This window comes from Peromyscus leucopus, chromosome 4, assembly GCF_004664715.2.
Source record: "Peromyscus leucopus breed LL Stock chromosome 4, UCI_PerLeu_2.1, whole genome shotgun sequence".
In the NCBI taxonomy this organism is placed as follows: Eukaryota; Metazoa; Chordata; class Mammalia; order Rodentia; family Cricetidae; genus Peromyscus; species Peromyscus leucopus.
Window position 1 is genome coordinate 106885745 of NC_051066.1, and position 26651 is coordinate 106912395.

The 26651-nt window shown below is 44.4% G+C and overlaps 1 protein-coding gene across 3 annotated transcripts in view; it reads right to left on the bottom strand.

The window, feature by feature from the left end:
- Positions 1-26651, bottom strand: part of C4H20orf194 (chromosome 4 C20orf194 homolog) — a 139872-nt gene that overhangs the window by 55982 nt on the left and 57239 nt on the right. For 2 of the 3 annotated variants that reach the window (XM_028878582.2, XM_028878584.2), the window contains exons 13-20: positions 20250-20337; positions 19079-19155; positions 16324-16368; positions 15662-15707; positions 8015-8129; positions 6899-6969; positions 4844-4894; positions 3520-3607 (exon numbers count right to left, since the gene is read on the bottom strand). In XM_028878582.2, the coding sequence (XP_028734415.1) occupies positions 3520-3607; positions 4844-4894; positions 6899-6969; positions 8015-8129; positions 15662-15707; positions 16324-16368; positions 19079-19155; positions 20250-20337 (581 nt within the window). The remainder of the gene's footprint in view (positions 1-3519; positions 3608-4843; positions 4895-6898; positions 6970-8014; positions 8130-15661; positions 15708-16323; positions 16369-19078; positions 19156-20249; positions 20338-26651) is intronic. The other variant, XM_028878583.2, reaches the window with a different exon arrangement.

Genomic DNA, 26651 nt, shown 5'->3' on the forward strand with positions numbered 1-26651 from the left:
GTGTAGAACATAAACAATGTGACTAATAAGGACCCAGAAATTTCTAGTTGTGCTCTTCATTCTTACGCAGAGACTAGACACATTAAATCTTGCTGGGTAACACAATATAATGCAAAATCAGTTTTCTAATAAGGCTCTTTGCTGAGAAGGTACAAACTAATTTTGGCACATATCCCTATGAATATTAAAAATGGATCAAGTATGACATTACACAACACCTCTCTATTACATCTATAGCTTGCTTTTAAAACACTACGCGCAAGGCCTGGAGATGTAGTTCAGCTGGAAGATTGGTTGTCTAGCATACATGAAACCTTTGGGTCACAGCATGGTGGCACATACCTACATCCCAGTTCTTGGGAGATATATGTAAGAGGGGCAGCGGTTCAATCATTCTTAGCTATATAGCAAGTATGAGGCCAGTCTGGCTAAGACACTGTTTCAAAAAACCCAGCAGAGCAGAAATAGGTGGATGTCTGTGAATTTGAAACCAGCGTGGGCTACACAGTGAGTTCCAGATGAGCTAAGAATACATAATGAGTACCTGTCCCCCAAAACAAAATGACCCAGGGCTTGGGAAGTAGTTGAGTGATATAAAGCGTGCCTAGCGTTCATAGGGCTTTGGGTTCAAACCCCCCCCAATCAAAACAACATGCTATACAATGTGAGTGTATAGCACACATTTGTATCATCAACATGTGGGAGGCAAAGGTGGGAAGACTTCTAGTTTGAGACCCCCCTGGGAGACAGGAGACTCTCTTTCAAACCCACACAACCCCCAATACTCCCTAGACATGATCTTGCTCCAAGGTTAGCACTGAAGTCACGTGACATGACTTTTCCACAGTGCCCCTGACTCCCAGGGCTTCAGCAACAGGACCCGGAGGAGCAGAAATGAAGGGCACAGCACAACTCCCCAGCATTCACGGTTTGAAACCAGAGCTTTGTCTTCTGTGTGAACGGGAATGACGAACCAACCATCTAAGAACAGGGAGAGGAATTTGCCACCAGCTAAAATATTTTCACTAAGAACAAACCATCCAGAAAGAGGATTTGCTTTGTAGAGCTGAGGAATTTGTGAGGTCAAAGTTCAAACTCCACAGAAACGCTATCTGTATCCAACAGCAAAGAACAGGACACACAAGAAAATGTTATCTGTGGGGCTGGGGAGAGAGACAGACAGACAGAACACACACACACACACACACACACACACACACACACACACACACACACACACACACACACACACTCTTATTCTGAGGAAACCAAAAAGGAGCAGGGAAATGAATTCCATGAAATCCACTTAAGACCAGTATGTTTTCAAGAATTTTTCCATCAGTAAAAACACAGCCCACACTGAAAGGACAGCTATGAAAATGAAAGAAGAATGCCGAACTCCCAGATTTCCACTGGCATGAAGCAGGTGCATGAAACGATGAAGCTACAAAGTAAGGTCTGCCTTCTATGGAAAATGGAAGGCTGAGAGACTGTGGCCCAGAGTGAAATGAAGAGCTCTGAAGGCTGGGATGACAAGATGGCTCAGTGGTAAAGGCGGTTGCTGCCAAGTCTGATAATTTGAATATAATCTCCAGAACCTATGTGGTAGATGGAGAGAACTGAGCCCCCTAAGGTGTCCTCTGACCAGCAATGAACGCTGTGGCATGTGCACAGTCATGCACATACACACAACAAATGTTCAAAGCCAGAGAGTCCTCTGAGAACCAAGGGGGCAGAGCTGAGATACATGGGGAATTATTTCTAGGTCCTCAGTCCTAAGGAAGGAACCACAGAGGTGTGGGGAAAAGAGCCTAGAAGGAAAAACTAACAGCTCAGAGGGCAGAGCTGAGAACCACAAGGAACAACCCTCAGCTCTTGACAAGAATCAAAGACCTAGAATTTGACCACCTGACTAGACACCCCCACACCTGTGTAGTGGGTACTAAACCAAGGCAGCTGAACTCAGAGCATGCTGGGCAACACTGTGTCACTGAGCTACACCCCAAAAACTATTTTATTTTATGTATATGGAGTTTTGTCTGTCTGTATACCAGTGCACCATATGTGTGCCGAGTACCCTTGGAGGCCAGAAGAGGGCATGAGACCCCTGGGAACTGGAATTACAGACAGTTGGGAGCCACTACGTGGGTGGTGGAAATCGAACCCAGGTCCAAGAGTGGCCACCGAGCCATCTCTCTTGCCCTTACTTTTATTGAGACTGAGTTTCACTAAGTTGCTCAGGGGCTGGTCATGAACTTGAGACCCTCTTGCCTCACCCTCCTAAGGCTGAGATTAAAGGCCTGGATCACTAGACTCAGCTTGCTTGCCCAGCTAGACTTTAAGGCTGCTTTACATTGGTGACCTCTTCTCCCTTATCAACCCTCCCTCCTTTGAACCTGAAGTTGTAGGTTATCCCAGACTAGTTCTGCCTTGTCTATTGGGAGAGCAAGGAACAAGCAGTTAGTTCTTCAGTTTCATAAATCCACAAAGAAAACCTGTAGTTCAGACCTGTACTTGACGGCCGTCTTGATCCTGATCTATATAAGGCTCAGGTGTGTCCAGCCTGTCCCCCTGCAGTACAACTGCCATCAGCAAAGGCCATACCCGAGGCCATACCCGAGAACCATACAATCAGGTTCCCTGGAGCCCATGAAGTGTGCAAAAAGAAGTCTCAATGTCTGCACTAACTTCATGATTCTGGGTTGGGCTATGTTCACAGCTCTCCTGTGTCACACGATGTCCCATGCACCATAGGCTGGACATGGCTAGATCTGTTCTGTTTTTAAAAAATAAGGTTTTTTAAAAAACCTGGCAGTGGTGGCAAGTGTCTTTAACCCCAGCACTCGGGAGGCAGATACAGGCGGATCTCTGTGAGTTTGAGACCAGCCTGTTCTACAAACTGAGTTCCAGGACAGTCAGGGCTGTTACACAGAGAAATACTGCCTCAAAAAAACTAAACTAACTAACTAACTAACTAACTAACTAAGGTTTTTGTTTTTGTTTTTTTCTCTCTCCCTGTCTTGTTTTCTATACAGGGTTTCTCTGTGTAGCTCTGGCTGTCCTGGAACTCACTCTGTAGACCAGGATGGCCTCGAACTCACAGAGATCCACCTGTCTCTGCCTCCTCAATGCTCAAATTAAAGGTATTAAAGGTGAGCACCACCACTGCTCAGCAAGGTGCTGTTTTAAAACATGAAATCAGTAACAGTTTGTGACACAGGAGAAAACTGTAGGTCTGTGGCTCTATGCTGGAAGAGCTGCCACTCTGGCCCACCCCGAGAACAAGGCAATGGCAGCAGAAAGCAGGCCACGTGCAGTTCTGGTACAGACCCATGCTCATGAAGCCAGCACAAGTTTCCTCATCTACAAAGTAGTCGAGCCAAAGGGAAATGGCTCAGGCCAACACTCCATGCCAGCACATCTTTTCAGAGAGCAGGTGTATTGTTAGGCACAACACTGTGCTAACGCCTGCAAACAAGGGACTGGGACACAGCCAAGAACACAGTCACAGCTGCTTACCTTCCTCAGGCCTGGACTGTGGACTGTTGGAGTAAAGATATGCTCCTTTTCCTCCTGTTAGCAATGTGCCCAAGAAACACTCGTCCCCCTTTAAAAACATTAGCAACAAAAATCTGGTGATTTACAGCATAAAAACTCACAGACTAAAAGCCCTTATCCATTTTGTCAGTTAAAAGATGAGTCAGATTTGAATATACCAATCATATACCATGTGCTTTGGCATCACCTGTCATATTACCAACATTGTGAGTTTTGTTTTTTGTGACAAAGTCTCACTGTAGTCCAGGCTAGCCTGGAACTTGCAGTGATCCTCCTGCCTGAGCTTCCTGACTATAGGAATGATAGGTGTGTATCACTGCTTATCACACCCGGCTTCTGTACCCTCCTTGTGGTGGTCTTGTTCCAGTTGACTGACGTCTCTGGCCTAACACCTTACCATCTCAGCTTCTGTGTAGGTCAATGTGGAATCTGCTTCTAACAGTGCTCATGGCAGGCCGGGGGAGAGTTGACAGCTCCATGCAGGGGTGCTTGCCTAGAATGCTCAAGGCTTTGGATTTGATCCTGCATGCTGACTTTAAAAATGTACAGTGAGATTTTTAAAAACACTGAAAAGTCTAGGTGGAATCCTTTTCACTTTGTCCTCCTTAAGCATTTTCTTCCCTTAGAGGCCTAACAGGAAGTGAAAATGAATAAAAAAAAAAAAAAAATGTGCGACAATACACTTAAGAGGCAGATCCGACAGCTACAAGAGAAAGGTCAAAGTACACAGAAACTCTTTCTTTGCTTAGCAGTTAGGAGATATTTTTAAAAAATAATTTAAAAAACTCTATGTATTATGTGAGTGTTTTGTCTACATGTATGTTTGTGTACCATATGTATGCTTGGTGCCCTTGGAGGCCAGCAGAGGGCATAGGATTCCCTGGGAGTAGTTATAGATGGTTGTGAGCCACCCTGTGCCTTCTGAAGAGCAGCCAGTGCTCTTGACGGCTGAGCCATCGCTCCAGCCCCAAGGTGAAATATTTTATCATTACAAATTGCTTGTATTTGAGCCATCTTACAGAAATATTTATTTCATGCATACGAGTGCTTTGCCTGTGTGCACACATGTGCACCACCTGTGTAACTGGAACCCAGGGAGGCCAGAAGAGGGCACAGAATCCCTTGGAAGCGGAGTATGAACAATTATGTCTCACCACGTGGGTGCTGGGAACCCAACCTAGGTTCTCTGCAAGAGCGGCAAGTGGTCTTAACTGCTGAGCCATCTCTCCAGCCCCCATCTCATGTTAATAATGATGCAATCACTGGGAACAAAAATGCTGCTTACCCTTGTTGCTTGCAGGGTTTTCTCAGACAATTTTATTTCATTTTCTTCTACCTGTATCCAATGGAAATGAAGAATTTTCAATTTGGTGCTTTAAGGATAGAACCCTGCTGTTTCTCCCTAGGTGTTCTTCTACCACATCCAATCCTCTCAGGCCCTCACATACTGGCAAAGATGCTGCTGGTCATCAGAGCTCAGGCACTGGGCCAAGGTGGGTTTTCCTGCTAGGGCCTCAGGCCCAGCTAATGAGCCTCAGATACATGGAGAGGATGCATAATCTCCACTTGCATTTCACAGTAGAGGGAAAACCACTAGATAACGAGTGGGAACATACTCAAGTATTTCCAGAGTGTACTATAAGGCAGGGTCTCTCTAGGTAGCCCTAGCTAATCTGGAACTATGTAGACCAGACTAGCTTCAAACTCATAAGAGTTCTGCCTGCCTCTGCCTAGTGAGTGTTGGGATTAAAGGTGTGTGCCTGGCCAGAGTGCACCTTATTTAGACATACATGTTATAGTATGACACTTTATTCTCCCCTATCTACATCAGAACTGCAGAAACAGATTCTAAAATAGGTACTAAGACACTGACCAGTCTGCGTGTCCTCGTGGCAAATGCTGCATCTGAGGAAGGCACAGTGCTGGGGTCGGAGCTCAGAACCTTGTGCATGCCAGGAGAGCAGTCTACTGCTGGGCCATGGCCCCAGTCCTCTGAACTAAACTGGACTAAACCTCTGGACTAAACTTCCCAGGGGCAGGTGGACAAAGAGCTCTGCTGGTCAGAAAAGGATTCCTGAGCACACCCTTAGATGCGTCTTTTAAAGGCAGGCCTTACTCAGTCCAGGTTGCTCTAGAATTCACTATGTAATGCTATATAATCCTGGTGAGCCTCAGACCTGTAATCCTCTGGCTCTAGCCTTCAGGGGTGGGCTTACAAGTATGTACTACCATGCCTGTTCATGGTATGTAAACTGTATGTGTGTTGTGTTTAATCTCAAATGACTTAGATTTAATTACTGGAAGCAAACTATATGTAGAGCTTTCAATAAATAAGAGTTATATGGCTGGATAGCAGTTGTGCATGCCTTTCATCCCAGCACTTGGGAGGCAGAGACAGGCAGAACTCTGAGTTTGAGGCCAACCTGGTCTACAGAGCGAGTTCCAGGACAGAGTTATATGTCAGTGCCCTGTGCAAACTGAGACTTCCCTTCAACCTGGTCCTTTTCTAACAAAGATATCTGCAGTCCTCCTGAATACAGTTCAGGAAAAGGACTGTAGGTTGTGTATGTTGAAGTCAACTAACCTACCACTCACTCCTTGCCAGCACTTGGAATTTTGCTTTATAAGCTTGTCTCTGGTCACTGTCCTTTTTGTGGTCTGAGATGTTGTCATCAAGGAATTCATGTATCCTTACAGTACTTAACTGTTAAATACAGATTCCCTGCTGACACATTTTCTATGTCCCAAAACACTCTTCTGGGAGTGGTGTAGAGCACTGTAGCCCTAGCATTGGAAAGGTGGAGGCAGGAGGATCAAGACATCCCTGGCTATAGAGTGAGAGTTTGTGGCCAGCCTGAATTACATGAGATTGGCCTAAAACAAACCAAAACAAACACCAAACCAAAACAACCACAAAACTGAACTATATTTCAGACCAAGCCTCTCAAAGAAAATGGGACTTTTCTACATGTAGAGAGGCACTTAAAAAATAGCAGCAATCCCTCTGACCAAAGAAGGAATCAACTTCTCAGAGTCTGTGAGACCCTGGACAGGCCGAGGTGTTGGTGATGGTGTTGAAGAGTTGGAACTAGTCCCTGGCTATCAGCCTAAGCTCAAGTGTTCTCATCTACAACGTGAGGGCGTTCATGTGTTCTCACAAACAACTTTGTTCCCTTTTTTGAAGGTTTCTAAGACTATGAGTGGGTTCTATTCCTAAATAAAAGCTAGACCACAATCTGACAGCCCTCCAGGGACTCCAGAAAGAGGTTCCTCCTTAAATCTCTGCCCCAGAGTTTTCTTGGTTTAGGTCCACTGTGACTAGCGAGTGCATGATACTAACCAGCCAGGAACAGAATCTGGGGATGGCGGCTGTCAGGACAATGTAGCTGGTTTCTGGGGTAATAGTGCCACCTGTAGGAAGAGCAAAGACATGCCAGTTATGCCTAGTCACCTTAGTCCACCTTGCAGGCCTACTCTGAAAGAAAGTGCCCTTCACTTCTCAGAAGCAAGGGCTCCTGTTAGCATAGAGGCTGATGCCCCCACCCAACCCCCACCCCCACCAACGGAGCTACCTCATCTCGGGACAGGGAGACTAACAAGATGATTGTGAAAGGTTGCTGAGTATCTTCAGAATGCAGTGAGTGTAAATGAGTAATCATGAATTAGTCCTTTTTACCTTTAATTTTTATTAAAAAGTACAGGTATTACATATACCCAGTAAAGCTACATCTACCATTACCAGGTTGCTAGCAAAGCTGGGAGGCAAGAGCCATCTGAATGATCCCTTTGACATGACACAGAGCTATGGGATTTGGAGTTTGCCCTGCAGGGTTTGATCTTGCTTTGGTCCAGTATTTCCTCACTGTGCCCCGATTCCTCCTTTATGCAATGGCAATGTATATTCTGTGCTACTGTATGTTGGAAGTATGTAATTTGCTTTTTGATTTTATAGGACTTTACAATTAAAGAGATTTCCTTGAGCCAGGCCGTGGTGGCACACACCTTTAATCCCAGCACTCAGGAGGCAGAGTCAGGCAGATCTGTGAGTTTGAGGCCGGCCTGGTCTACAGAGTGAGAGCCAGGACACGCACCAAAACTACAGAGAAATCCTTTTGACCAACATAGGGAGTAATAAGTGGTATCTAATTTTTACCTTATAAATTGTTTCCTCTTGACCATTATTCAGGCTTCATATCTTCATATACATGAATCAATCTGCCTTATTTTTTTGTTTTCTACTTTTGTGAATAGTCTGTATTTTTAGCCCATGCAACTACTGAATAGCATATTTTTTTCTTATTAATTTATAAGTAATATTCACTAATTAGAATATATGCCATTTGCTTTTGTAAGTAGTTTAACATATCAATCAGTTTATGTCATCTTTGGATTAATTTATGGTTTATTTTATAAAACCTTTCTCAAGGTTGGCTTTCCAGACACCACACACACTTACCCTTTTCTTTAACCAGGATCCGAGATGTCAAAAATGACTCTGAGAAGACCACAGATCCTAAGCATCCTCCTCCTCCTCCCAGCAAGTCGGGAATGTCATAGACAGTCATACAAGCCTGTGTCAGGGAGAAGCAGGGCCAAAGCCATTATCAGCCTGGCATTTCGGGGGGAGAGCCACAAGAAACAGACCAGACTACTGCTGTACGGCATGCAGCAAACGTGCTGACAAATCTAAGGTCTATGCTGAAGACACCTGGAACTGAGAAGCGCCTTCAGGCTTTCCACCAGGTGATCTTTGACTTGAGACCTGCACAGGCTGGAAGGACAGTACCTTTATGTTCTTATAAATTCCCTCAAATTGTCATCCTCCTAAGAAACAACATGGTCTTTCTTCTTTTCTTTTTTAAACTTAAAAATGTTTTTTATGTGTCTGCTGTGTGTGCACAGGTACCTACAGAAGCCAGAAGAGGATGTCGGATCCCCCGGAACTGGAGTTACAGACAGTCGTGAGCCACCCCACATAAGGGCTGAGAACTGAATCTGACCATCTGCAAGAGCAGTCAGTGCTCTTAACTGCTGAGCCTTCTCTCCAGCCCCACAGCCTTCTTTCTCTTTCCTTTTGTTTTTGTTTTTCTCGAGACAGGGTTTCTCTGTGTAGTTTTGGTGCCATTCCTGGAACTCGCTGTGTAGCCCAGGCTGTCCTGAACTCACAGAGATCCACCTGCCTCTTCCTCCTGAGTGCTGGGATTAAAGGTATGCAACACCATGGCCTGGCTTTTTTTTTTTTTTTTAAGATTTATTTATTTCTGTATATGAATGTTCTATTTGCACATATGCCTGCATAATAAGAAGAGGGCATCCAATCTCATTGTAGATGGTTGTGAGCCACCAAGGGTTGCTGGGAATTGAACTCAGGTCGTCTGGAAGAGTAGACAGTGCTCTTAACCACTGAGCCATCTCTTCCTTCTTAATAATGACTGGCTACAGCCTATAGAGTCAGAGGTGTTTCTCCCAGGCTTTGGAGCTCCCATTCACTTCATACTCTCATAGTATCACACTTTTAACAATCCCGTGGTTTAGGTTTCAGCTCTCTCTCAGCGAGGCAGGAAAGGTGCTGGTGAAGGAAGGTATTCATTACGTTGGTACACATGTCTGTCTCCGTGGGTATTTATGAGTACAGCACATAGCTGCAGATGCTCATTCCAACACAGCAGAGCCTCCTGCCCTCTGAGCCAAGACTGCACTCACTATGACTTCAGTTAGGCACGGCCAACAGTGGAGAAAAGAATGAAATGGTCAACTCCAGAAATAAGCAATGCATGGATTTTAAACTATATTGCATTCTGGACAGAATGATTACATTTAATGCTGTCTCACTCCATCTTGCTTAGGATATGAATCATCCCTTTGTCCACAGCACTCACAGTGCATACACTACTTATCTGTTAGCCCATAGCAATCTGAATTATCAGACTGACTTGTCATAGTGTCATAATGTTCATAGTCAAGTAGGTTTTTTGTTTTTGGCAGAGTTAAAAAAATAATTTAACACAGATTGAAGCATGAGGGTTAAAAGGGAAAGAGAGGCACTCAGAAAGAAAAGTCAGACACATAGGCAGATCTCTGTGAGTTCAAGGCCAGCCTGGTCTACTTAGTAAGTTCTAGGCCAGACAGTAGTAGATAATGGGCTTCTCTAGAGTTGCCAATTCTAATTTACTTAAAAATTGACCCTGCACTGGTTGTGGTGGTACATGACTTTAATTCCAGCACTGGGGACTCAAAGACATGACGATCTCCATGAGTTCAAGGCCAGCTTGGTCTATAGAGTTAGTTTCTCACTATGTCCTGATTCCTCCCTTTGAGAATAATAATGTATATTATGTGGCATTGTATGTTAGAAGTATGTGTGGTGGTTTGAAAGAAAATGGCTCCCAAAGGGACTGGCACTATTGGGAGGTGTGGCTTTGTTGGAGCAGGTGTGGTCCCGTTGGAGGAAGTGTGACACTTCGAAGGCAGGCTTTGAGGTCTCCTATGCTCAAAATACCACCCAGTGTCTCAGACCACTTTCTGTTGCCTGCAAGCCAAGATGTAGGGTACTCCACTACTTCTCCAAAACCATGTCTGCCTGCACACTGCCATGTCCCACCATGATGATAATGGACTAAACCTCTGAAACTGTAAGTAAGCCACTCCAATTAAATGTTTTTCCTTCGTAAGAGTTGCAGTGGTCATGGTGTCTCTTCACAGCAAAAGAAACCTTAACTAAGACAGTACGCAATTTGCTTTATTTTACAGGAGGTTCAATTAAGAGATTGCCTTGAATCTCAGAAGAGATTCTGGACTTTTAAACAGTCTTGAGACTAAAAGGCTATGGTGATTTTTGAAGCTGAACTAAATTTGCACTATGATATGGTTGTGAGACTACAGGGACCAGAGAATGGAATGTGGTGGTTTGAATGAGATGTTCCTCATAATCTCAGACATTTGAATACTTGGTCCCCAGTTGGTGATTGTTTGGGGAGGATTAGGAGGTGTGGCCTTGTTAGAAAGTACGTCACTGGGGGTAGACTTTGAATTTCCAAAGACTTGTACCATTTCCAGTTAGCTCTTTCTGGTTCCTGTTTGTGGACTGAGATGTGAGCCCTCAGCTGCTGTTCTGTGGCTGCCCTGCTCCCCACCATGATGCTGGTGGGGTGGACTATCATTCACCCAAACTCTTCCTTCTGTAAGCAGCCTTGCCCATAGTGTTTTGCCACAGCAACAGAAACCCTAACTGAGACACTCACTAAAGTGGACACTTGCTTTTTTGGCTGGGGGGCTGGCTCCTGAGATCTACCTGGCTTGTGCTCCCAATGCTGGAGTTACAGAGACGTGAAGCCATGTCTGGCTTTCCCACAGGTGTTGGGATCCCATTCAGGCCCTCCTGCTGGCAGAGCAAGCACTCTTAAACACTGGGGCCGCCGTCTTCCCGGCAACTCTTCATTTGTTGACTCTTTAACTGCATACCTCCCTTCTTATCTTCCCTTTCTTCCCTCCCTCCCCATTCCTCCTTCACTCCACGACTTAAATATTGATACCTTAATCTATTACTTATGTTTCACGGCGGCAGCAGCAGCCTGCCTCTGCGCCAAGGCAGTTACGTCATCACCTGTCGCCAGGTGCCCTTCCACCGCCAGCTATGCGACATGTGCGCCCCTTAAGAGTGCCGCCAGGCACAGCTCACTCTTTACCTCTCCTGTCTCTTTGCCTCTAATCCTCTCTTTGCTGCTTCTTTCCCGTTTCCTCTTCTTTCCTCTCCTCTGTCTGTCTGTCTGCTCTCTTATGTCCCCGCTCCGACACGGCCTTTTCACTCTCTCCCTACCTCCCCCACCATAAACCTCTTGCACTAATTCTGTTGCACGTGTCGTGTGTGCTTAGTGGCACACCTTGGCAGGGCCCACTGAAAGGTGCCCACTTCACCTCATCTTTTTATTTATCATTACAATATACTTTATATTTTCTTCACCCCAGTCTCCAAACCTTATAGGGGACATGTAGTGGTTTGAAAGAAAATGGTCCCCAGAGGGAGTGGCACTATAGGAGGTGTGGCCTTGTTGGAGGAAGTGTGTCACTGTGGAGGTGGGCGCTGAGGTCTCATATGTTCAATCTACGCCCAGTGTGGGACACAGTTCACTTTCTGTTACCTGCAGATCAAGATGTAGAACTCTCAGCTCCTTCTCCAGCACCATGTCTGTCTGCATTAGGCCTTTGCTTCCCACCATGAAGAGAATGGCCTGAACCTCTGAAACTGTAAGCCACCCCAATTAAATGTTTTCTTTATAAGAGTTGCTGTGGTCATAGTGTTGCTTCACAGCAATAGAAACCCTAAGACAGATGTCGGTACCAGGGACTGGGGAGTTGCTGTGATAATCTTGACTACATTTTTGTTTGTCATGGACCTTGGGACTGTGGATTAGAAAAGCAGTTAAGGGCCATACTAGTAGGAGCATGGAAGACAGTGGTGCTGAGTGTGATTTGAACTGTGGGGCCTGGGTCAGGAGTCTCAGAGATGTTGCCTAGAGATTGTTCTTGTGATATTTTGGTGAAGAAAGCTGTTTTTTTTTCCCTTGTGGGAAGAGTCTGCCTGAGGCTAAAGTGGAGAGTTTCGGATTAATTCCATTCTCAGAAGAAATCTCATAACAGCCTAGTATAGACTCTGTTTTGTGGTTATTAGTGTTAACTCTAATAAAGATAAATAATGAAAAGGAACAAGCTGAACAAGAAAAAATATTTGAGGAGAAAAGGAGCACCAGAAAGTGGAGCTAAGTCCTGTATTCAAGGAAATAAGAGATAAAAGAGGTTAAGAAATGGAATAAAGGAGTGGTGACCTCAGGGCAAGATCCCACCCAGCTAAGTTTCCAATTTGTAAAAATTAAATTAAAGAAAAGCTTAGAGCAGGGTGTGGTGGTGCACACCTTTAATTCTAGCACACCTTAAAAATAAAATTTCTATAATGAGATCTGGCGCCCCCTCCTGGTGTGCAGGCAGAACACTGTATACATAGTAAATAAATAAATCTTTAAAAATTAAATAAAATTTCTGAAGAAACTAGAAGTAGACAGCCTCTGCCTCCCATATGGTGGGATTAAATTTATATGATACACAATCGTGTGTGTCTGTGTGTGTGTGTCTGTGTGTGTGTGTGTCTGTGTGTGTGTGTGTGTGTGTGTGTGTCTGTGTCTGTGTGTGTGTGTGTGATGAACATGCTGGGAAGGCAATTAGGAAAAGTATCTCTTGTAACAGCTTTAAAAAAGAAATAACCTAACCAAGGAGGTGAAAGACCTCTACAAGAAATACAGTAAGAGGCTGAAAAAAGAAATTAAGTAGAGACACTAGCTGACTAGATAATGGGAAGACCTGTGCAAATGCTACTAAAAATAACTACAGATTCAAAGAACTCGTCATCAAAACTCTGATGACAGGCCTGTGGATTTAGCTCAGTGGTAAAATGCTTGCCTAGCAAGCACAAGGCCCTGGGGTCAGTCTCTGGTGACAGGAAGAAAAAATCACAATGACATTCTTTTTTGTTTTTCAAGATAGGGTTTCTCTGTGTAGCCCAGGCTCTCCTGGACTCACAGAGATCTGCCTGCCTCTGCCTGAGCCACCACTGCCCGGCGACAATGACATTCTTCACAAAACTAGAAAAGCTAGGACAGAGCAATGGCTGGGCATTTTAGTTTGGTTTCTGTTGCTATGAAAACACCAAGACCAAAGCAACTTAGGGAGGAAGGGTTGATGTGGCTTACAGGTCAGTCCACCATCAAGAAAAGCCAGTGCAGGAACTGATGCAGGAACATGGAGGAACACTGCTTACGGCTTGCCTGCCTGGATTTGCTCAGCCTGCTTTCTTATACAATCAAGGACCACCTGCCTAAGGCTGGTACCACCCACAGAGGGCTAGGCTTCTTCTCCATCAATTATCAACGTCCCAGACATGTCCACAAGCCAATCTGATAGAGGCAATTCCTCACTTGAAGGTCCCTCTTCCCAGGGATCTCTAGTTTGTGTCAAGTTGACAAAAACTAACCAAAACACTGCCAGCATGAGGAGCTGTGTTCAAATTCCCAACACCCACATAAAAAGCAAGTGCTGGGGTGGGCGTAGAGAAAGGAGCAGAGCCAGGGCCTGCTGACCCCAGCCTAGATCCAGGTTTCTGAGACCCTGTCTCAAAAGAGCCAAGTAAACAGCAGTAGAGCAGGGCATGTAATGTCTTCCTCCGCCCTCTGCATATACCCTCTTAAAAGGAACTGCTGAATTCTTCATCTTCTTTCTGATTCCATCTGATAAATGCTGGGATTACAGGCTTGTGTGCCCAGTTCAGGTGGTGCTGGGTCTCAAACTCAGGTCTTGGTACATGTATGCAGTATGGTGCAGTACGCTGTCCAGGCTGGCCTTTATCTGACGGACTCAAGGAATCCTCTGCCTCAGCCTCCCAAGTAGGTGACATTATAAAGCACCATGCCTGGCTTTGAATGAATTAAGCAACATAAAAGAATTGATTCTAATTTATTGCCAATCACTTCTTATTGTACCAAGCACCTTAACAAGCACCACACAAAAGTCTAAGAGAAGTCATGGGTTAGAGGTCAGCAAGGAAATAAGGTGTTATCACCTAAATATCTGGGGCTGGACAGACGGCACAGCAGTTAAGAGCACTGGCTGCTCTTCCAGAGGACCTGGGTTTGATTCCCAGCTTCTACATGGCTGCTCAGGCAGTCTGTAACTCCAATCCCAAGAGATCAACACCCTCTTCTGGCCTCAGTGGAGACTGCATATATGTGGTGCACAGATAGAGGTCAGGCAAAACACCCATCCATACAAAATAAAAACAAAGCTAGGATGAAAAAATAAAAATTAAAGCATTTCCAGTGTCTCAAATGATTTAAAAAAAGGATATGGTCTCATTATGTATCCTAGGCTTGCCTGGAATCACTATGTCTCCTGAGTGCTAGGATTAAAGGTATGACATCTGGCAGCATTTCCCAATACATAGTTTAGACTTTTACAAAGGGACCACACACAGTATAAGCAGTCATTACTCACAATTTTCAAACTATTCTTGTGTTAAGAATTCTGAAGAGCTTTCCTCCTGGGGATGGGGATATCTTTTTATTATTACTTTTTGGGAAGAGAGGATGCATTTGTAACAAGTCCGCTGCAGCTATCCACTCAACTGCAGACGACCACAGCTTTCTGGAATTAAGAAAGTGCACATACATTCTACAACCTGGATCTTGGTTTTAATCTACCATCTCATGTTCTGTTTGCCAATACTCTTTTCCTCAGGGTTGCCCTGGAGTAAATAGACCTTATTTACTTATGGCTGAAAATGCCTATAAATTCTAACTTCTTCATGCCATGCCCTTTACCCCAATGACCAATATTTCAATATATTTCAATTTTTATTTTATTTATTTTTGTTTTTTCAGGCAGGGTTTCACTATGTACTCCTAGCCGGTCTGGAACTCTCTATGTAGACCAGACTGGCCTCAAACTCACAGAGATCTGCCTGCCTCTACCTTTGGAGTGCTGGAATTAAAGGCGTACACTACCATGCCTGGCTCAGTTTATTTTTAAATCATTCCATTGCCCCAGCAGAGGATACGGAAAATTCTGCTCTGACTACCCTACTTCATGAGACACAAGGGCACCTATGGGCTATTGTCTAATTCCCGTGGTTCCTGTGAAGGCAGCCAGTGCAGATCTTATAGTGAAAAGAAGCCCTTGAAAGGCTGGAGAGATGGCTCAGCAATCAGGATATGTGCTGCTCTTCCAGAAGACCTGAGTTCAGTTCCCAGCACCAACACTGGGCAGCTCACCACTTCCTGTAACTCCAGCTCCAGAGGATCTGATGCCCTCTTCTGGTATCCACTGGGTACCAGCATACATGTGGCATACACACAAGTAAAAATAAAATCTTAAAAAACAGGGGAAAAAAGGAATCACTGAAAATTTGTTTGTTGCGCTCAGTTCACATTTCCACACAAGGTTCTCAAAATGTCAGCTGCCCGTAGAACTTCTCAGTCATTTACTTGCAACAAATCCTTTGCAGATGACCCTCTATAGCCATTCCAGCCGCTGACTCTTAAGAGTTCTGCTAACTGCTTACCGTTTTCACAAAGGACAAGCTATCTTCATTATCCAGAGGCACAATTCTAGAAGAGAGAGACAGTAGAGAAATACATTAAAACATTATGGTTTCTGTTTGTTTTCAAACAGGGCCTCATGTAGCCCAGGCTGGCTTCAAACTCACTATGCAGCTGAGGAGTGGGGGCAGGAACACAGAAGTTTAGGGCTAGCCTGGGTTATATGAGACCCCCATCTCAACAAAGAATAAACCAAACATTGGATTACATGTGCATAGAATTAACACTGAAAAGAATAGTATCAGTACCTGACTCCAGCCTCTTAACTTCCCATGAGACCAAAATTGGGTACAGGGACTCAGACAAGCACAGCAAGTGTAGAATGGCAGCCCTCCCAGACTGGAGTGTGCTGAGGCCAGTAACTGTAGCAGCAATAAGGTCTCTCTCTCAAACACAGCTGTATGTAGCCCAGGTTGGCATTACAATTTCCAGGTATTGGAGGATGACCATGAACTTATGATCTTCTTGCCTTTCCTGAGCTATCCCACTGGCCCTCAGGTCTCAAACTCGATCCTCCTGCCTCTGCCTCCTGAGTGCTGAGGTTCCAGGCATGTACCCCAACTGGACAGCCTCTTCCTTTGTTCTTACATTTCCCCATGAAAGGAGTCACCATGATTGCACCTACCTTCCCTGGTTATTCACAGCATGAATATGAAAAGCCACCTTGGAGCTGCAGACAGAAAGGGAACAAAACAGAAGTCAAGACTCTTGTTCAGCACTGGGTCAGAATGCTCTGAAATTCTTGCTTCTTCAGTGTATCTTCCCTAGACTGTCAAGGCCACTCAATCAAGTGATGTCTTACCATCTTATGTTGTTGTTGTTTGTTTTTAGACAGGGTCTTACTATGTAGCTCTGGCTGTCCTAGAACTCACTATATAGACCAGACTAGCCTCGAACTCATAGAGATCCTCCTGCCTCTGCCTCCCAAGTTCTGGGATTAAAGGTCTGTGCCACTACAGCTCGAGAATCATCCTTGCTTAGTTATCTTAGATGTCTTCCTCAAGGTCCCATGACATCACCAGATATGGAACCTGGATCTTATTCCATCCATGGCCCTGCATCTGTGCTGGTTCTCAAGTCTGCCTCAACTCTTGGCTATGCACAGGCACAATATCCAATGCAGACTGACTGGGAGGGTCCTCTCCTGGCCCTGGGCTTCTGTTCTTCAGTGTCTACAGACGACTTGACTCTTCATCCTTTTTAGTACTCTTGGGTCAACTTGCCAACCCTGCTCTTTACCCAAGCAGAAGGTACTTTTGCCATTCAAAGTCCTCTGCTATGAAGCCACAGCAGGGTCAAGCCTTCAGAACTGAAGGAGAACTTTCCTGCTTTCCCTCTGGGAGACAAAGGTCTTTCTGAGACAGTCTCACTGTGTCACCTTGGCTGGCCTACAACCTGCTCTGTAGATCAGGCCGGCCTCAAATGTGCAGTAATGCTCCTGCCTCTGCCTCCTGAGTGCTGAGATTACAGACATGTGCCACCAAGCTCAGTCTTGGCTTACTCTTTCTGTAAACTTTTTTTTAAACATTTATATTATGTATGTATGTATGTATGTATGTATGTATGTATGTGTATGTATGTGTCTATACTATCTTGCACATGTAGAGATCAGAGGACAACTTGCAGGAGTTAGTTAGTTATCTCCACCCACAATGTGGGTTCTGGGAACTGAATTCAGGTCATCAGGATTGGCAGTGAGTGATCTTACCTGGTAAGTCATCTTGCCAACTCAAGAAAGTTTTAAAACTGCATGTGCATATATAAGCTTAATTTCATGTCTTAGCAAGAGCTAGTCAATCACACATGAGCTTCCTGTGTCTACTCTTTGCTCCCTCTTCCTTCCTCTTCTAAGGGAAGATATGCTAATGTGATGAACTTCAGGACCTCAGTGAAGCGATCCTGGTGGAGGGAAGCGGTTATGATTTCAGACTGAAGACTGGCCTGGGAGACTTTCTTTTTGCTCAGTGATTTCTCCTTCTGCTTCCTCTAGCTAGGATGGTTCATTCTGGCCCCAGAAACTTTACAGGTGGCATGGGCAAGAGCTGGAGGAGCAGAATGAACAGAATGACTGTCAGCCTGTGGTGACAGAAAAGGCCTCACTACCACAGCAACTAAGATTACTTGTCCAATCCCTCTACAAAGTGAGTGCTCTAAAATCAGCTGTGGAAGGCTCCCTACCTCACTTCAATGAGCACAGCTGGGGCTCTCCACTAAGGTCTTAAGGAACAGAGGTTACAAGGGGATTCCTCTGTTTCTCCCTTTTCATAGCCAGGACCTCTGGGAAGAGAGACCTGTAACAAGATGAAGGACTTGTACCAGCATTCCGGCTCTTCCTTCCACTCAGGGAGCTGCAGCCACACACCAGAGTTCTTCCTATATGTCAGTCAACTAACCTATCCACCAAATGTTCCTTTCTTACTACTCAGGACCCCAGATGTTAAAAAAATGTGGGGCACGCAGGAACAGGCAGTAGGGCAGAGCACACCCAGAAGTATTCTTTGTCTTTTGTTTTTTTAAAGACAGGGTGCCTTAGTATTATGTAGCTCCGACTTGCCATGTGGATCAGGCTGGCTCTAACTCACAGAGATCCACCTGCCTCTGCCTCTGAAGTGCTGGGATTAAAGGTGTGTGCCACCATGCCGGGCTAGAAGTATTCTTAAATAAACTTTCCAGTATTGGTCTTTGTATAAAACTACATACACACACAAAAATTGTCCTTTTGTGGGATGGAGGGTAGAGTGGACTGAGTTCAAGAAAATTCTGCTATGGACAGAGACAGCACAGTGCTGTAGAGGGGCATGCTGGGAGATGTGATAGGTGAACAAGGAGCCAGACTCCCTGCCACCTAAAGGGCAGGTGAGCTCCAGAGCAAGTCTCTGTCTCTGTCTCTCTCTCTCTCTCTGAGACAGGGTTTCTCTGTGTAGCCTGGCTATCCTGGAACTCACTCTATAGACCAGGCTGGCCTTGAACTCACAGAGATCTGCCTGCCTTGGCCTCCTAAGTGCGGGGATTAAAGGTGTGCGCCACCATCACCTGACAGCAAGTCTCTTCATTAGTGATTATCTTCATGTGCCTAAATCTCCTGTCCCTCCCAGCTCTACCTTTGAGGTTCCCCTGCTTTCACCTACTTATCTCTAGGACCAGGAACCACAGTTCTAGTATGAATCTGCCTCACATTCTAGTTTTCAAAACCTATGTAAGACTCTTCCTGATACAGCTTTTCCATCCTGATCGTGAATGATTTTCCTTCATCCTATTATTTTACTGGAACATTTTCAAAAGGAGAGAAGCGTGGAATATAAATTATAAAGGACAAGGGGATCTTTAATTTTTTTCTTAATTCTCATAAAAAATACATAAAAGTATCAGCTATAGCTTACCGTAGATCTGCTTTGAATGAAACCAATTCAGTGAATGCTAGCTCAGATTCCAGAGTATGCTCTGCTACCTCCTTGGCCTGTAAAACCAGCAACAAAACAATTAGCTTTCAAGCAGCAAAAGTATCTATATCACTGACAGGAAAGGCCCTTCTAAAAGGTGGCCAGTGCCCTTCCCTTCTATGTGACTACTTTGTATACCTCAAAAGATTAAAGTGAAAGCATCAGGTTATGGGGACAGGTGCCTGCTGGGCTCACAGGAAACTGTACTTAGGCAGGGGCGCACTGGCATCTGATCTGCTGGAGAGATGGAGGCAGCCAGTTAGGCAGCTGGAGTGCCATTCGAGCACTGGCAATGTGCTGGGGAGGGACCAATGCCCTCAGTTTCTGCTAGACATTAAAAATATTCAAATAACTCAAGCTACAGATGATCAGGGGGAAAAAACGATGTGAGAATGTATATTGAAGGACATCTCATGGATCTGCAGAGGCTTTCTACTATGCAGCAGCTAAAAGAGCTGAGGAAACCCACATCATTACCAGGATTCAAGTTCGGTAGGAAGGGGATGCCAAGGGGCTGTGACTACAGCTACAGTCCCTCTGAGATCTACATCATACACAACCTTTCCACTGTCAACTGGCTTCCTTCAGGAAAAGTCCTACTGGCTTTGGAAGGCATCAAGCCGTCTCTTCTCATCTTACTGGGTCAGATTTAGGAATCCAACTCAGCAGGGCAGGTTAACCGCAAAACAGCAAGGAAGAAACTGGTCAGAGAGCGAGTATATGCAGGCTTGCCTAAGAAAGGTAAGTCAGACTTTCTAGCCCATATTGAGTTTTAAACACTCAATTAGGAGAAACAACTACAGAGCTCAAAATAAGCTTTACTAGCTTCATTAAAATTCAGTGGAATAACCTTTTGTTTTCCTTTGACTTCTCAAAGTGTCCTGTCTATTAACCAAACGATGACTTGTCTTTAACACAAACAGGTGTTTATAAAGGCTCACAAAATAGTAGCAGCATGGCCACAGGCAGCAGCTGCTCAAGTGCTATCGGCTCAACTACCAAGGCCCTAACTCACACAAGTGAGTACTGCAAGGCATCCAAAGAACAAAACGGTTAGGGTGATTTGCATTAAATAATAATTTCCAAAACAGAAACATGGTACTCAAATTACCTTTGCCAGACTGCAAGTTTTAGCATAACATGCAATGGCAGCCAAAACAGCCTCAATAACAGCAGCATATATCTGGGATAAGAGCCTACTTTAAAAACAAAAAATAATGGTTAATAGAGTATCACAAAGTCTCATAAAAAACTGTATGCCTGGGGCAGAAGAGATGGCTCAGTAGTTAAGAGCACTGGCTGCTCTTCCAAGAGGACCAGGGTTCAATTCCCAGCACCAGCACAGCAGCTCACAGCTGTCTGTAACGACAGTTCCAGGGGATCAGATGTCATTTTCTCGACTTCAAAGGCGCTGCACACACATGGCACACAACACAGAAGCAGACAGAACATTTACCCACATAAAATAAATTTTAAAAATATTCTTTAAGAAAAGTTCTATGCCCATAAACGGTGGTTCATAAGGATCTTTTAAAAAAGATGGGGTCTTGTATGTAAGGCAGGCCTCAAACTATCTTCTCGCCTTCCAAACTGCTGGTATTACAGGCATAAAGCACCATGCCTGCCTCCTGAGAAATCAACTTTTTGTTTGTTGTTTTGCTCGAGACAGGGTTTCTCTGTGTAGTTTTGGTGCCTGTCCTGGATCTCACTCTGTAGACCAGGCTGGCCTCGAACTCACAGAGATCCGCCTGCCTCTGCCTCCCGAGTGCTAGGATTAAAGGCGTGCGCCACCACCGCCCGTGAGAAATCAACTTTTAATAATGGTTTTAAATAAACCAAGAAAAGTGTCAAAATGGAACTAACTGAAAAACGGAATTCTAAATTCATGTCAAAAGAGACTCTCAACTTTAACTCATAGCTCCTTACACCAGGTGCTGGCAACTGAACCTGGGTCCTCTGGAAGAGCAGCCAGTGCTCTTAACCACTAAACTATCTCTCCAGACTGTGTTTTTGTTTTCATTTTGTCAGGGTCTTACTATATACACTGGTGTAGAATTCACAATGCAGACCACGTTGGCCTTAAACTTGCAGGATCTTCCTGACCCCATGTCCAAAGTGCTGAGATTACAGGTGTGCTACAACCTCCAGCTTCTGGGTTATTAATTTATTTATTGTGTCATACGTAGTAGTATTTGCTCTGCCCATGACCTTGGGCTATACAGCCCAAAGGAAGCAGTGCTTCCTGCCATTGTAAGTGACCTCTGATAAGGGGTTGGAGAAGAGTCACATGGAGGAGGTGGATTGGCTCCTGGTCAGATCAGAGGACGACTTTTGCTGTCTACTCCGCTCTGTAATTGTGAGTGTATTTCCTCAATTTATATCTTAATAAATTCTGTTACCCATTTAATAGACTCACATGGATTGAATCGTAATAGTCTGTACATCTTTTTTTATACTTATATACCCAGAGTCTTAAATTTTTCTTGGGGAAAAAAAAGGATTGTTGGGCTAGAGAGATGGCTCAGCAGTTAAGAGCACTTGTTGCTCTGACCAAGGACCTGGGCTTGATTCCCACCTACAAGGTGGCTCACAACCATCTGTAACTCCAGTTCTAAGGGATCTGAGGGCTCCTTCTATTTCCACAAGTACCAGGTATATATGAGGTACATACATATACATTCAGGCAAAACACTTACATACATAAAATTAAAAAAACATAGAAAAAGGTTGGTTGAGTGGAAAAAGTTTAAGAAGCCCCACTTTAAAAAAAAAAAGGAACTTTAAACTTTCTTAAAGTCATGTATTTATTTGCTATACTCTACTCTTGTTTAATTTTTTTTTTTTTAAGACAGTGCCTTACCTCACCATGTAGCCCTAGGTGGTTTGGAACTCACTATATAGACCAGGTTGGCCTTAAACTCACAGAGATCCACCAGTCTCTGCCTCAAGTGCTGGGATTCCAAGCAAGCTTTACTATGCCCAACTAAACCTTCTCAAGAAGAACAGTAACAACAATGGGCTGGACAGACAGCTCAGGAATGAAGAGTACAAACTGCTCTGACAGAGGCCCTGAAGTTGATCCACAGCACTCATGTTAGACGCCTCACAACCAGTGGGAACGCCAGCTCCGGGGCTCTGACATCTCTGGCCTCCTTGGGCATCTGAACTCACGTGCACATACTCATACAGACACACGAAGACACCTAATTAAAAATGATTTTAAAAAGTCTTTAAAAATAAAGGAAAATAAAATAAAAAACTAGTTAGCTCAACAGTGAAAGAGCAACTTTCTCTATTTGTGAGCAAGAACAGCTTTATTCTTAACAACAAAATTAATAGACCCCCAGACTGTGAACAAGAACAACTCCTCAGACACAGGGATTCCTGTGTACTGATACAGACGTAAGGTCTTTCCAGAAACACCACCACACTCCTTCCTCTCTGTCTTCTCCCCACTAGATGTGCTGAAGGTCTGCCGCTATTATCAACTCAGGATGGGAATGTCAGGTGGTCAGCAAAGTAAAGGGTGAGTTGAAAAGAAACAGGGGCAGGCCACTCCCCAAGCAGCTTGTCGGGTTAAGGATGCCCAGGCTCTTCTTGATTAGGACAACTGTAGAGAAAAGGGGCTCATTCATCAGACCCTGAAAGGAAAAAGAACTTGCCTAACAAGGAATTAACAGGACCTCTCAGAGAATACATGTATTGAAATCTGTGAGACTCTTCTAATGGGTTAATGTCTCTCCAAGCAGAACACGTTGTCTACGGCCAAAGACTCACAGCAAACCTGAACTTGACTCTCATCTTGGCGCCACACTGCACTGCCATCTCCTTCAATTCCTGTCTCACACCTCTACTTTACAGGTCATAAGTCAGAGTTGCAGAAGAAAGAGGAACAAATTAGTTCAAGTAACAAAATGACAAGCCAGGCAGGGTGGCGCACGCCTTTAATCCCAGCACTGAGGAGGCAGAGGCAGGCCAGTCTCTGAGTTTGAGGTCAGCCTGGTCTACACAGTAAGTTCCAGGCCAGTCACAGCTACATAGTAAGGACCCTGTAGGACATGCTAAAGAGACATAGGCAGGAAGACCACCAGTTGAGACCAGCACAGACAACACATTTTGGGCTGGAGAGATTGCTGAGTGGTTAAGAACACCCACAGCTCTTGTAGAGAACCTGGCTTGGATTCCCAGCACTCAGGTAAGGCAGCTCACAACCACCAAGGGATCCAACACACTCTTCTGGCTTCCTTGAAATGAGAAAGAAATGGCAACTCCACATATCAGTACCTCCTGGTCGTTAGCCAGGCCAGAGCAGAGGGTGTGGTGGTAGGAAGGGCCTGGCAGGTACACTAACAATGAGTTTGTCCACTTCTGGGTGAGATTAGAGAGATTTCTACATACCACAACACTTGAGAGAATGATTTATGTTTTTTGTTGTTATTGTTTTGTTTTTGAGGCAAGGGATCATGAACCCCAAGCCAGCCCTGAAGTTGATATGTAGCCAGGACTGATTTGAACCATTTGGAACCTCTTTGAATGCAAATATGGAGATACAGGTGTGTGCTTGACTCCAGACTGGATGGAGTCAAGTTATACAAAGACTAAACTTCAAGACATACAAAGATACCCCCATTACTGCCTTGGTTCAATATCACTCAGTTCAACACCGGCTAAGGACCCCCTCCCATCTGCACTTCATTGATTCAAATATCACTCCATCTAATACTAGCTACTCTGCTTTACTCAGCCTGCCCAGAACTTTAGACAAACCCTCAATACAGAAACCAGTACCTGATTACTAAGCCACCTAACGGCCCGTGTAGTGTTGGTGTCACCTTCACCAGGATCCCACCAAGTCCAGGTCCCCACTAGCACTATGATCTGGAATATCTGACATGGCTCTAAGTACCCCTTAATATTAACCCTGGATGCAAGGTACCAATGAATTTGGTTTCGGCAAATATCAAATGGACCAGAATGAAAATTCTAGGCAGTGACTAAGCACAGAGGGCATAAAAAATGGAAAAAGGGGTCAACTTGCTACTAAAGTGAAAGAAATGTATAAAAAAAGGAAAATCTGGATAGATACATTATGGTTAACGTAACATAAAATATAAATGCACAATCTTTTTAATCATGTCTGTAGGTGCTCCAGAGGCCAGAAGAAGGCACAAGATCTCCCAGATCTAGAGCTACAGGTAGTTGTGATGAATGGCGATGACTTGTCCTGACTCCAGCTGCCTAGACACTCCTCAGCCTTCCATCCCCTCCACATCCACATCTGCCTTGGCAACGCTTTTGGGACTGACTGACCCTGACCATGGTCCAGCAGTATTAACCAGAATAGCTGATGTTTGTGCAGGCTAAAACATTAACATAAACTAACAGGAAGTACAGTCAGCACTCACTGTTGTGTGGGGTCTGGAAAATACTGCTAAGCCTGCAGAAAGATGTTGCTCTGAGCCCTCTCAAACACTGATGTAACTGTGGGGTTTATTTTTAAAAATGCTGTACCCTGGACTGGAGAGAAGGCTCAGTGGTTAAGAGCCCTGGCTGCTCTTTCAGAGGACCTGAGTTCAATTCCCAGCACCCACATGGCAGCTCACAGCCATCTAGTGGGATCTGATGCCCTCTTATGGTGGGCAGGCACACATGCAAACAGAGCACTCATACAAAAAACAAAAAACAAACCCAACCAAAAATGCTGTACCCCTGAGCTTTGGCCCCAACAGACTCTGAGGCATAAGCTATCCTTGACTGCCAGCTTATAAAAGAACTCATATACTTTTAATTGGCTTAATTAGCATAGTTGTCTATAACTATCCCTAGTGGATCATTTAAGTGAGCAGCCTGACATGGTCCTCCATGACAGCAGTATGCTGTCTTACCCACTGAGCTATCTATCTCTTCAGCTCCTAAAAACACAACCTGTTTTAGGTACACAGGGAGATATACTGCATATAAGACAGTAAAGATAATGCCAGAGAAAATTATGGATGGTCTATTTTCCTTTCTCTATTTTCATATTTTCTGTATTGATTATATAATTTGTATTATATTTTCCTAGACAGGGACTCACTCTGTACTTGTGGCAATTCACCTACTTCATCCTCCTCAGTAATGAGACTGCAGATGTGAGCTGCCACACTTGGCTCCCCCGCCACAATAAAAGGCTGACTAAACTAGGCATGGTTGGCTCACACTTGTAATTCCAACACCCAGGAGACACAGGCAGGAGAGACCTCAGCAAATTCCAGACCAGTCTGGGCCATACAAGACCCTTGTAATGGTTAATATTATCACCTTGACAGGAACTAGACTCACCTAGGAGAAAAGTTTTGGGCATGTCTGTAACAGATTATCATTAGATTAGATTAGGTTATCTCTGATGACTAACCTAAATGTGGGCTTTACCATCTATGCTCACAAGGCAGCCATCTTCTTTGCTTCCTGACTGGGTGCAATAAGATCAGCCACTTCATGTTCTTCCTGCCATGAAGTCTTTGCTATGACAGACTGCACACTTGAACTGTGAGCAGGAATAAACCCTTCTTCCTTTAACTTAGCTTCATGGGGTTTATTTATCATCATCATCATCATCATCATCATCATCATCATCATCACCACTGTATGTATATGTATGATATGTGTGTTACAGGGTGAGGAGTATGTATGTGCCACAGCACATGTTTAGAGGGCAACTGCTGTAGGATGGCCTTTCTGTATGCTGTGAATATGTGTTGCTCTCATTGGTTGATAAATAAAGCTATTTTGGCCTATAGTCAGGCAGAATAAGGGCAGGGTCAAGCAGAGGCCAGCCAGCCAGCTGCCCAGAAAGCAAGATGTATAGAAAATGAGGTAACAAGCCACAAACCTCATGGCAAAGCATAGATAAGAAATATGGGTTAATTTAAGTGTAAGAGATAGTTAGCAATAAACCTGAGCTACTGGCCGAGCATTTATGAGTAATATTAAGCCTCTGAGTGGTTATTCAGGAATTGGTGGGTGGGAGGAAACTGTCTGCTTACATATGGCACTCTACATAAGGCCCGAGAAAGCTTTAAAAAAATGGGTTCTAGAACACCTAAGTGGAGCCAAGAACAGCTTCCTAGTTGCATCTCTCATGCTGGCCACGGTATAGAGACGCTGTGGCATGTGGGCTTGAGCTAAGTGTGGCTGGTTCGTGGCACGAGGGATTGGGCTATAGTATGGTGGTTTCCCGAGGTGATACACAGAGGTGTTTCCAAGCCACGCACCTGCGTGGCAGATTTAGCTTTTGCTCATAAAAAGGGTTAAAGATACACAATAGAAACAGATTCAAACAAAAAAGGCCTCTAAATGGGTCACAGTATGTTTGAAAAAATGTGCATAGGCTTAAGAAAATGGTATTGTCATAAAAAATGAATAGTTTAAAAATAGTAGTCTTTAAAGAGAGAGGTAAAGTAATATAAAAAAGAATAAGCCATGATGAAATGGGAAACACACAGGGAGTCTAGACTCTGTGCAGTGTTGTGCT